At 36.6% G+C, this 13,400-nt stretch overlaps 1 protein-coding gene across 1 annotated transcript in view; it reads right to left on the bottom strand.

Moving 5' to 3' along the window:
* The window catches only part of TTC3 (tetratricopeptide repeat domain 3), a 169,419-nt gene that overhangs the window by 99,936 nt on the left and 56,083 nt on the right, over positions 1–13,400 (bottom strand). The window contains exons 10-11 of the mRNA XM_044670285.1: positions 904–964; positions 41–119 (exon numbers count right to left, since the gene is read on the bottom strand). Of these exons, the coding sequence (XP_044526220.1) occupies positions 41–119; positions 904–964 (140 nt within the window). The remainder of the gene's footprint in view (positions 1–40; positions 120–903; positions 965–13,400) is intronic.

The raw sequence follows: 13,400 nt of genomic DNA, 5'->3' as shown, positions 1-13,400 counted from the left end.
AATGTTAATTATTACTATTATTGTTAACAAAAATAATTACCTGCTGTACAGCTCTGGAAGATTTACTGAATTGTTTATCCAGCAAGCTCTGCAAATCTATTTGTAAATTCAGTTGTAGGCTGAAATTTTAAAAATATGTGTTCATAAGATAAATGAATCTAGTTAATCTGATAAAGTGGCAACTAGTCCTAATTATTAAAGAAGCCTAGTATCATGTTAAGTTCTAGGAATATAAGAACAAAAACCAAATAAAACAAAAGAAATAGTCCTTGCTCTTAGAAAACTTATGTTCTATTAGGTGAGAGAATACAAATAAATATATAAATATATCCAAAATAGGAACAAGGTACACTTTTTTTTTTTAAAGCAAAAGGCATTAAATCAGGAATAGTTTAATGCTTTAGTTAGTTGAACAGAGTTTTAAAGGTAACAAAAACTATTAAGAGGCAGAGGTAAAGTGAAAATACATTCCAGGCACGGAGGGTAGCCATTTAAAAGTGCAGAGACAGGAGATGTAGGATTGCTTATGAGAAACAATAAATTGCCAGTTTGGCTGGAAAGTGAAATAATGTATAAGGTGGAAAAAGGTAGATTGGAGCCAGATTCAGCAAGGTTTTAAAAGCTAAGCAGATTGGCTTTTATTTGATTCTAGAGGCAAAAGATGACAATTGGTGTTTACTAAACAAGAAAGTGACACGGTCAGCATTGCTTTTAGGAAAATCATAGAAAATACAAAAGCAAAGAGACATTCTTAAAAAGGAATTTTAAGGGGACTCATAATCTATATACCTATAGCATCATATTATGGATGTGGCCATTAAATGCTACATGATATACTACTACAGTATACTAAAAAACATATCTAACTCATAATTTGACTTACCACATTAGAAAAATACATACCTTGGTTTTCCCATCTCCTCATTTTTTATCCTTGATTTTCCTCTACATTTAGGGTTATGAGCTATGGACAGAAGAAATTTTGCTATTTGTATAAATCCCATACAGAGATACACAGATTTGAGAGGGAAGCATGATGGAAAGTATTTCTGTTAATTTAGTAAGAAAAGAGGTTATCTGATAGGAGTATTCTGCAGAATACATAATCAGATGAAAGCTATGGATGGTTTCACAATAGAGACTACAAGCACAGGGGCAAGCTACATTAGTGTTGGGGCATATTAATTATCATGGCTTCTTATAAAAGCTTAGTTCTCCTAAGAGAAGATGGTCTAACAAATTTTCTACTTGCTTTGTTTCCTTCATCTATTCCATCTTTTGATCTTTACCATCTTTTGTAAAATAGAGAAATCAATAAAGAAACTACTATTCAATTTTGTTCTTAAGAATTAATTGGTTGGTAATGTATAAATGGTAGAAAGTTTATGAGAAACTGACCAGTTCATCATGCAAATAGTAGGGAACAATGGACATAGAACTGTACTCTAGACATTAGAAAAACAGATTTCAAAAAGGCTGAGGAAAATATAGGCAGGTTTTCCTCCCCTTTTGCCTTAAGCTCTACTTCCTTCTTTAATCTTTAAAAATAAATGTTTCTAAATATGTAGGATGCCTTGGTTCTCTATTGTTTTCTCTCTAAACTTCTGTGCAGAGAGAATTCTGCAAAATCTACCATATACATAACATATATTGATAAATCTAACACCTACATAATAACAAAAATGGATACTTTGTAGCTACTTAGTCTCAATGCCTTCCTTCTGAGATTACCCATTTTATTCTGTTTATAGTTTGTACATAGTTGTTTACATATTTCACCCCTTTTAGACTATGAGCTCCATGAGAGCAATGACTGTTTTCTCTCTTTTTTGCTATTTCCAGGACTTATTATAATGCCTGACCCATTTAATAAATTGTGGCTGAAAGTCTGAAAAAAAACAAAAGTCTTTGCATACATTAGATTCCTTCAATCTTACAACAACCTTGTGAGAGGGATGTACTTCAGGTAATATTCTCAATTTACAGATAAGAAAACTGAAGCTCAAAGAGGTTAAGTAATTTCCCCATTGTTTATACAGCTACTGAAATAGAGCATTAAGTAAAGTTTTCCAAATACAAAATCATCAGTATTTCCAAAATCAGCAGTCTTTCCACTAAGTCCTGATACAAGTCAAAGCTCTGACCTCAAAAATCTGATACCTCCACACATGTCTAACTGCCTGCCAGAAACTAACATTTAGGAATCTCACCTTCACTTAAAACTCAGTATGGTTTAAAATGAAACTATTCAACTTCCCTGCAAAGATGAAGTGCTGTCCTTAAGTTCCCTATTTCTATTAAGAGCAGCATCAGTTTTCTTCAGCTTAATATCTTGAACCATATTTGCCATTTATCTCTTTTTCATTCCACATATATAATCAACAAGTCTTCTTCCCTTTTCTTTTCTTCTCTTTTGTATTCATACCTTCTTCTTCATTCTGTTACTACCCTATTCTAGGTTATCATCAGTTAACTGGGATAAGAACAGACTTCTTATTTTACTGATTCAGGAAACCTAAGGTGAGGAAAATCCCTATACCAGTACAAAATAGCATCTTCTCTATGACTTGGTCTTAGAGAATAACCTAGAGCAGGGGTCAGCAATGTATGGCTCTCGAGCCATATCTAGCTCTTTTGAGGGCCAGATATGGCTCTTTCTGCAGGAGCCATAAAGTCCATTTTTTTTTTCAGGCGCTGTTACAGGAGCACGCACTGTTACAGGAGTGCGTGCTGTGAGCACTGTACGGCTCTCACGAAATTACATTTTTAAAAATGTGGCGTTTATGGCTCTCATGGCCAAAAAGGTTGCTGACCCCTGACCTAGAGACTGGAGAGATGTCCAAGGTCACACACATCCTTTAAATATTAAGTGGCAGGACTTGAACTCAGGCCTTCTTGGTTCTGAGGCTAGTTACTTAGTTACTTAGGTTGATACTAAAGTTTCCCAACTGTTTTCATTATTCACTTTCAAAAATAATTTGCCCAATACCACCTGCGAAATATTAAAACCCTTGTTTGGTCTTATTATCCCCTTTCTTAAAAACAAAAAAACCCTCTACAATCCAAGAAAGAGCATACCAAACTCCAGCTGCAACCTGAGACAAGAATTATTTTTACATTTCTAAATAAAAAATAATAGTTAAAATGTAAAAATCATTCTTAGCTTACATTGTACAAGAACTATACTGTGGAGATCACAACGTTTTCCTGTAAGCAGAGCCCACCTTTTGCCTAAAAATCAAAGAAAAAATGTGGACTTTTTAAGCCTTTCCAAATCCTTCGTTCTAGTCAAAATGGTACATTTCATTATCTTCCAAAGACACCTTTCCTTACAACTATACTTTTATCCATACCATTCAATCTGGAATGTTCTTCCCTCCTCTTGTCCAAATCCTCCTATTCTGCCAAGATCCATCCTGAAACTAATGATAAAGCCTTTTCTTACCATGTCAGCATTAAAATAGTCTCTCCTCTCTTTTGACCTACCCCACTACTGTCTACATAGTTATTTTGCAATTAATCATAGGTTTTTTCAACATTATTTCTTTTTCTCTCTTGAGCAGTTATTTAAATATCTCATCATTAACATTTTCCTGTTTTTATTCTTTGTTTTCTTAATTAGATTTTTTAAATTTCACTCAGGGATACATATTTAGAATAAAATTATGTTACATGATGTATGGGAGATTATAAATAACATTCTGACTAAACATTTACAAATAAGCCTACTTAGAAAGAGAATGGAGTATAAAGTCATAATGCCAGAGTAGAGGCAGCAACCCAGCTAAATTCTCCCAACATTCCCCTCCAAACAACTTCAAAATGTGTCAAATTGTATTCTGAAGTAGCATAGCAAACAAAAGGTTGGGGGTAAGACATTTTCCAGTCTAAGACAACTTAAGGGGTAAGCAGGAAAGGTCTGTGCACAAAGTTTATCTGGAAGAACAAGAGATCAAGAATATCAAGGGAAATAATGAAAAAAATGTGAAGGATGGGGGTCTAGCAGTACTAGATCTTAAACTGTACCATAAAGCAGTGGTCATCAAAACAATATGGTACTGGCTAAGAGACAGAAGGGTGGATCAATGGAATAGACTTGGAGTAAATTACTTCAGCAATTTAGTATCCAATAAACCCAAAGATTCCAGCTTTGGGGACAAGAACTCACTATTTGACAAAAACTGCTGGGAAAATTAGGTTTAGATTGACATCTTCCACCCTATACCAAGATAAATTCAAAATGGGTATCTTAAATATAAAGAGTGAAATCATAAATAAATTAGGTGAATGAAGACTAGTATACCTATCAGATCTGTGGGAAAGGAAGGAATTTAGGACCAAGCAAGAGATAGAGAACATTACAAAATGTAAAATGAATAACTTTGGATTATATCAAATTAAAAAGGTTTTATACAGACAAAACCAATGCAACCAAAAGTAGAAGGAAAGCAACATACTGGGAGAACATTTTCATAACAAAACTCTCTGACAAAGGTTTAATTTCTCAAATATATAAGGAACTAAGTCAAACTTACAAAAAGTTAAGCCCTTCCCCACTCAACAAATGGTCAAGGGACATGAATAGGCAGGTTTCACATGATGAAATCAAAACTATCAATGAGCACATGAAAAAGTGTTCCTTTTTCCTTCCTGATTAGAGAAATGCCACTTAAAACAACTCTGAGGTATCACCTCACACCTAGCAGATTGGCCAATATGGCAGCAAAGTAAAATAATAAATGTTGGAGGATAAGCATGGCAAAATTGGGACACTAATACACTGCTGTTGTGAATTGGTCCAACCATTCTGGAGGGCAATTTGGAATTATGTCCAAAGGGCTTTAAAAGAATACCTGCCTTTTGATTCAGTCATAACACTGCTGGGTTTATACTCCAAAGAGATAATAGAAAAAAAATACTTGTACAAAAATATCTATAGCTGTGTTCTTTATGGTGGCAGAAAAAATTAGAAAATGAGGGGGTGTCCTTTGATTGGGTAATGGCCAAGCAAATTGTGGTATCTGATGGTGATGGAATACTATTTTGCTGAAAGGAATGATGAACTGGAGGATTTCTATGTGAACTGGAAAGAGCTCCATGAACTGATGCAGAGTAAAAGGAGCAGAACCAAGAGAACATTGTACACAGAGTTGTACACTGTGGCACAATCGAATGTAATAGACTTTTCTACTAGCAGCAATGCAATGATCCAGGACAATTCTGAGGGACTTATGAGAAAGAAAGTTGTCCACATCCAGAGAAAGAACTATGGGAACAGAAATGCAGAAGAAAAACATATGATCAAGTATGTACTTCGATGGGGATATGATTAGGGTTTTGAAGTTAAAAGATGACTCTATGGCCAATATGAATAACATGGAAATAGGTTTTGAACAATGATACATGTATAACCCAGTGGAATTGCTTGTCAGCTCTAGGAGCGAGGAGGGAAGAGGGATGGGAAAAAAATAAAAAATCATGTAACCATGGAAAAATATTAAAAAAAAAAAAAAAGACAAATTTAACATATCCAATAAAAATTCCTCTAAAAGTTAAAGAAAGAAATAGGAGGGTGAAGGGGGGTGTAAAAGTGAAATTTGGGAAATGTACCAAACTACATTTCCTGTGGTCCAACGGGTTTCCGTTTCCGGTTCTTTGGGCGTGGGGAGGCCTACGTCGACGCAGAGAGGAGTTTATAATCTCCTGGGTTGGGGGGAGTGGCTCTCTTGGCCAGCAGACTCGGAGGAGACAGGAGACAATTATGGCTAGGCGTCAGATTTTGAATGCTTACAAGCGTGTGGTCTAATAACTTTATCTATCAACATGGCTTTAATTAAAATACTAATATATATATTTATAGCAGCCTTTATCATTTTTTATCGTTATAATTTGGCGAACCACACGGGAGTAATTCGAACTTTCAATTTTCTGGATAGTCTAAGAGGAAGAAGCCATGCAGTTCTGGGACCCAGAGTCTCAGAAGCGATTTTTTTCCTTGCCCAGTCCTCTCCCAGTTTTCCCCAGCCTAGAGGCTGTTTTACGGGGAAGAGAGACAATGGTTTTAATTGCCGCTGGGCTGCGAATTATTTTGCTCAATGCCCCGGGCCTGGTGGCCCTTGCTGGCACTGATGGACTGCTGGTGCCCAGCCAGTTTCGTCTCGCAGCCGATCTCCTGACTCCTGACTTGATCTCCATTCCTGCTGCACCAAAAGCCTACAAGCCTGCCAGCGTTTCAGTCCCTGTGATCTCTGATCCTGACTGCTAATCCTGCTAGTTCCAGTCCCAGTGCTGCCGCTTCCACTTCAACCCCGAGCTGCTTTTCCTGAGATTTCCGAGAAGGAACCCAGTCCTGACTTGCCAAGATCTTCGGAAACTTCCCTGGCTGCTGCCTTTGCCAAGATCTTGACCTCCAGAGACTGCTTCAGTTCTGCCGCAAACGATTTGGGTATATTCCCTTTTCTCCCTATTTCTAGCCTTCCACGTGTTTCTCTAAAGACCTAATTTAGCCACCCACACAAGCTCTACACGTGGGATTTTCTACAAAGACCTGACCCCACATGGACCTAGCGTTTACCTTTAATGGGGCCAAATGGCCTATTCAGACTTTCTTGTGATTAAAAACTGAACTCAGGGGAAGAAATTTCACCCCATACCTGCTCAGAACTTTGAGCAAAGACTGATTATAAAAAAAAAAAAACCTTTCAGAACTGAATGACTTTTAAAGAGACTGTATCTTACTGTATTTTGTTAATTACTTTTGTAAATTAATCTTGCTTATTTCGTTGATTTTCCTGTTGCACTGAATCATTTTACGCTAATGAAGTTTCTGCTTATGATGTTATTATATTTCCTAATTTACTTAAAGCTTACTGTATCAGAAGCAATGCGGTTATATGTACCATCTATGAACATCTTATAGAGCACATGTCTTTAAAAAATTTATTCTGTCTTGGTAAAGAACCTTGAAAGTTCCATGCTTTGAATATTACCTTGTAATTTTACAAGAGATCTTTTTAACTTTTACTTTAAATCCTTAAGAATTGTTGTCTTAAAGGATAAAGCTTTTATATATTTTTATTATAAGAGATATTATTGCCTTAAATGGGTAGAAGCATTTCCTACCCAGGATTTTTTTTTAACTACAGAGAGTCCAGGAGCTCCTGTATATTCTTATCTGGGGATAATTATATCAGAAGGTTTCTTTTTTAAATATCAGATTTTGCTATGGAAGCAATAACAGAATTTGTTGAGAAACTCTTAGCCAAGATTTAAAGTTGTAACAAGTATATAATTTTTAAACATCATTGTTTTAAAATGTGCTATTGGAAATAATGGTACTCTATCTGAATGTGCATTGTGAATCTGCTATTTTGTAAAACCCACTTTCTCTCACAGAAAACCTCATTTTTGGGTAACATAACCCTTCTAGTTCTAAGCTATATGTATATTTTTGATTTTTAAAACATTTTTCTAATGAGCAATTGATTTTTCCTTTTTCTCATCTTGTACTGGAAGTACATACATAATCATTATTTATCCTTTTTCTGATTCTACAGCAAATACCTGAGCCTATAGGACTGTGATTTAAATGCCTCTCTGATTCCAGAAGGGAATATGAAAGCCGTTAATAGTGCTAAAGAAAGCACATGGTCAGAGACTTGACTGACTAAGATCTGCATAATTGCAGCAGTTCTATGCCAATACTTTAGGGCTTGGAAATTGGAGTTTGAGTCCTGGAGTCCCAGTCTTTTCTAAAACTTTAGAGGACGGGGGTCCCCTCGACTTAGATTCCTAAAAAGCACCTAAGATTGGTTATTTTATTTGGCTCAGTTCCCTAAAAAAGCTGATGATAAGTCAGATCAGAGAGAGACATTTTCCTTAAGTCCTGGCCTTGAATGGGTAATTGCAAACTGCTGAATTCACTTTAATTAGACCTTCATTCAAAGGTCTAAGTTTATTTTCCCCAGATGTTTTGCACATTTTACATTTCATTCACAAGTTAATTTTTTCTTCTTTTTTTTCTTGAATTTTATTCTTGTATTTTGCCAACTGATTTCATATAACCCCCAGGACTCAGCCACTCATCCTTAGCTGACCTGAGGTACCCTTTTTAAGGAAAAAAGGTATGTTTAAGATTTACCTCATGGGGATATCTGTTAAGTTTTTTAAAATTCGATAATGTAGGGGCAGCTGGGTAGCTCAGTGGATTGAGAGCCAGGCCTAGAGACGGGAGGTCCTAGGTTCAAATCTGGCCTCAGACACTTCCCAGCTGTGTGACCCTGGGCAAGTCACTTGACCCCCATTGCCTACCCTTACCACTCTTCCACCTATAAGTTAATACACAGAAGTTAAGGGTTTAAAATAAAAAAAAATAATAAAAATATAAAAAAAAATTCGATAATGTAAAAATATATGTATATTTAACTCTTTTAGGAGTAATTTCACGGGGAATTGTATAAATCTTAGAAGAAAATGTATGTTTTGTAATCTATAATGTAAAGTTTAAATTCCTTTGAGAATAATTTCAGGATAAGGATCTTTCCATCTCCCCAGAATCCAGACGATGAACCTGTTTTGGTGAAGACACCATGAAGATGTCTGAAAAGCCTTCACTGTACCATGAAGACCAAATTTTGAACTTTGGGGTGCAGTTGATTGAACTATGGGGAGATGAAATTGAATTGTGTATATTGTTTTAATTGTACACTGTTATACCAATAGGGGACTGCCCCCAAACTGGTTTTTTTGTCAATGTGGCTAATTTTAACCATTTGTTCATCTATTTCTTTTATCCCCCAAATTCCTGAAAATTTTAGAAGTTGTCTATTTTTACAGGTCCAGCAAAGAAAAAAGGACTAACCTTTTTTTTTGCCGGACCTCACGGGGAATTGTAAAAGTGAAATTTGGGAAATGTACCAAACTACATTTCCTGTGGTCCAACTGGTTTCCGTTTCCGGTTCTTTGGGCGTGGGGAGGCCTACGTCGACGCAGAGAGGAGTTTATAATCTCCTGGGTTGGGGGGAGTGGCTCTCTTGGCCAGCAGACTCGGAGGAGACAGGAGACAATTATGGCTAGGCGTCAGATTTTGAATGCTTACAAGCGCGTGGTCTAATAACTTTATCTATCAACATGGCTTTAATTAAATTACTAATATATATATCTATAGCAGCCTTTATTATTTTTAATATTTACAGGGGGAAGAAAAATTGGGAAAAGAAATGAGAATGATGAAAGAAAATTATGAAAAGAGAATTAAAAGAGGATAAAAGAGGCACAAAAAATACTGAAGAAAGTAACACTTAAAAAACAGAATTAGAATGAAATAGAAGAAAACATGAAATATCTCATTGGGGAATAATACTGACCTGGAAAATAAATTGAGGAGATATAATTTAAGAATTATTGGACTACCTGAAACATGTAAAATTCTAGAATCCTCTTGCAACAATATGTGGTCTCTTAAAGGTAGTATTGGCACAGTCCCTTTAGCTCTTTCTAGTTTCTGTTCTTTCACTGTGTTGTTTGCATTTTCTGTGGTTTGTTCAGTTCCTTGTGTTATGTTTACATTTTTATTATCCCTCTCCTCTTTTAGTTGTCTGACCATTTCTTTCAGTTCTGCAATCTCTTCTCTCATCATGATATTCCCATCAACTTTCTGTGTTCTGTTTCCTATTATTCTATTGATCACTTTTTTGAGGGCATAGTACAATTGCACTAAGGAGAAAAGTACCCAACTGTCCCTGGCACAAAAGAAATTAATCTACCCAGTTCTATTTTCAACCAGTTAAAACTGTCATAGAGGCTTAAGAAAAAGTATAGATAATCTGGGACATTGACAAAAAAAGAAACTATATATCATGTATCCAAATTGGCACATCAAAGCAATGTACTCCATGGCAATGAAAATCTTTCTCCCTGTTTTGCTTTCCACAGGACAAAAAACCTTTTGGCAGGAAAACTGTGGTTTATGTCTGTTCCTTTAAGAGGCCCACCCCCGACCCCTGTTTCAGAATGAGTGGTGTTCTGACTGGGTATTGATGTTGCTGGGTAGACTCCAGTGAGTAGTGAACAGATCAACTGCACCCAAGATGGCTACTTCCCAACTCCCACACAGGTTTCTATTGTTTACAGATCCAACCACCTCACAAGATGAATTCCCAGTGTTTTCCTCCTACTTTGAACTCTACAGGTTAGAGACCTAGCTTGGCTCAGCCAAAACTCTAAAGATGATTTAGGGAGTCCCAAAGATGTTATTTGGTTAGACAGGCTTGTAAGTGTGATAAACCTATCTGGGGAACTCTTCACCTTTACTCTGAGGGTTTCAAGGGGTGAACTCTGTGAATGATGTTGCTAACAGATATAGACAGGAACCCAAGTTCAGTCTATTTTTGGAATACGGTATAGACGGTTTCTCAGGGCTTAGCGGATGGCCTGACCCCCTCAAGTCCCAGCCGAACTCAGTTCTCTGGCAGGGTGCCAGCAGTATCAGGCAGCTCTGGGTTTTGCGTGACCAGAGCTTAATGAGAGCTGTCACCCCCAAATCCCCTTTTACCCTTAATCCAATTCAAGTGTTTTACAGATCGCTATCTACTATTCATTAACAAGGCATTTTATTAATTAAAGAAACAAAGATGGGTGAGGTGAGTGGGGGTAGGAAGCCCTGTTCTGTCAGGATAAAATGAGGTCCTTGATGCCTGACCAAGCCCTCAGGCTTTGGCCAGGAGTTCACTTACTCCCTTTCCTCTATCTGTTATCTAAACTAAACTACAGACAGATTAGGAAAAGAAGGGTCTCTCTCAATTGGTACAGGACAGTACAGTGATCTTCAAGGTTGGCCCAGGATGCTTTTCCAGTCCACAGACCCCTTACACCTGCTGGCAAATATCTAAAACCTTCTTCCGTGATACATGTAAGAAACAGGAACACTATCAGATCTTCAGGAAAAGAGATATCTAGGGAAACCCTCAGGTAGTCTCAGTTGTTATGGGTAAAGTCCTCCATCTCCCTCCAAGTCCTGAGATGAAGATACCTTCCATGGTTCTCTCTCAAACAAGCCTCTGCTCCTCCTCCTAACCTCTGCTCTTGTTATTCAAAGTTGCTTTCCAACATTCCAAACCTTTTCTGTGCCAAACTTTTCCTTACAACTACCTGAAAACCATGATCAAAGAAAGAGCCTAGATCCCATATCTTCATTTCAAGAAATTATCAAGGAAAACTGTCCCAATATCTTATATTCAGAGGGTAAAATAGAAATTTAAAGAATCTACTGATCACTTCCTGAAAGAAATCCCCAAATGAAAATTCCTAGGAATATTATGGCCAAATTCTAGTGCTCCCAGATCAAGGAAAAAATATTGTAAGCAGCCAGAAAGAAACCATACAAATATCACAGAGTCAAAATCAGGATCACATAAAATTTAGAAGTTATCACTATCAAAGAGCATGGTACAAGATATTTCAGAAGGTAAAGGAAGAAGAATTACAACCTAGAAAAACTGAGTACAGTAGGGCTCCTGTATCTTTAAGGAAGGTATCCTTCTAAGATCTCCCATGGATGGTCAAAATCACCTACTAACACCTATTGATATATGTGACACACACACACACACATATATGTTTGTGTGTTTTAAAAATATATATATGTATATACACATTTATTCATTTATTTATCTTAGCTTCTGCTCCTTGGCCCCATGATTCCACTTTCTACTCCCTAGCCCAGTCCAAAAAAACAAACAAACAAAAAAAAAACTAAACCTTTAAAAGGTGGGGGGAGGGGTGTGAAAGTGAAAGTGAAGAGACCATGCTGGGGCCAGACTTCTCCACAGGCAGACTTTTGGCACTTCAGATTGACCAACAATAACTGAAACCACAGAAAGCGAAACTGCAAACAAGGGGAATCTACTGTTTAATCCTTCAGGGGAAAAAATGGAGATTTAATAAGAGAACTTTTAAGCATTCCTAACAAAAAGACCAGAGCTGAATAGAAAAACTGACATTGAAACAACAGACTTAAGAGAAGCATAAAAAAATGTAAACATGAAAGAAATCTTTATAAATGGCTCAATAAAGCTAAAATTTCTATATGGGAAAATGATACATGTAACTCCTAAGAATTTACCATTATTAGGAAATTTTAGAGAGAGTCTACATAAAACAGAGAGCATGGGAGTGAGTTGAATATGTTGGGATTATCTTAACAGGGAAAGAGAAATGAAAAATAAAGGAAAATTATCTCACTTCAGAAGTAAGCAAGGAATAGGTTTTATAGTGGAGAGTAAAATGGGGGGAAGGGTGGCAGGCAATGTTTAAACCTCATTCTTATCAGAACTGGTTAAGTGGGAAGAATATACAGTAGGGCCCTGTATCTACATGGGATATATTTCAAGACCTATTGTGGAAAGCTGACATGAGAGAGAGAGACTGCCTCTGAGTGCTGCTGGCAGACTTTTAGTGCTTCTGAGATGACTACAGGTAACTGAAAACTTAGATCTGTTCAAGCATACTCAAATGGGTATAGAAATCTACTTTTACTTATTAGGAAAATCAAAAAGGAGGGGGCTAAGAGAAAGAGGGTAGAATGATAAAAGGAAGGATAGATTAAGAGAGACAAAACATATTACTGAGGGAGGTCAGGATAAAAAGAGAGGCTAAACAGAAGAAAAAGGGATGGAAGAAAATACATAGTTAGCAATCAAAACTGTGAAAGGAATGAACTTACACATACAAAGGAAATGGATAGCAAAATGGTTTGGAAACCAGAATCCAAGAATATCTTGTTTATAAGAGACATACTTAAATAGAAAGACACAAACATAGTGTTAAAATAAGGTGCTGTAGCAGGATCTATTATACTTTAGCTGATGTTAAAAAAGCCAGGGTAACCATCGTGACCTCATAGAGAGCAAAAGCAAAAACAGACATAATTTAAAGTCATATTTAATAAGTTACCAAGTCTTTAACATCCCTAGTATAGGCTTCCTTCTCTCCTCTGACAGTACCATCACTCTGGTATAGGTTCTTATTATCACATTCCTATCACATAATTTCCTGTTCTGTGAATAAATGTTAAGTTGTCTCACTAGTTTACTCATTAATCTTTCAATAGCAATTTCAAAGCAATAAATGCTTGAATGCCAAGTGGGAGATGACACAGGGCTAGATATTATATACATTTCTATCATATATGTGTCTGTCTATATAGGTGTCTGTCTATCTCGATAGCCTCCTGGTGGGTCTTGCTGTTTCAGGTCTCTCCCCATTTCAGTCCATCCTCCACTCAGTTATCAAACTAAATCTTCTAAAGCACAGGTCTGACCATATCATTCCTTTTCTACTTAATAAACTCCAGTGAATTCCTATTGCTTCTAGGTTCAAATATAAAATCCTCTGGCTTTTAA

This window comes from Gracilinanus agilis, chromosome 3, assembly GCF_016433145.1.
Source record: "Gracilinanus agilis isolate LMUSP501 chromosome 3, AgileGrace, whole genome shotgun sequence".
In the NCBI taxonomy this organism is placed as follows: Eukaryota; Metazoa; Chordata; class Mammalia; order Didelphimorphia; family Didelphidae; genus Gracilinanus; species Gracilinanus agilis.
Note: the sequence above shows the minus strand (reverse complement) of the source record. Positions and strands in the feature narration are given on the sequence as shown.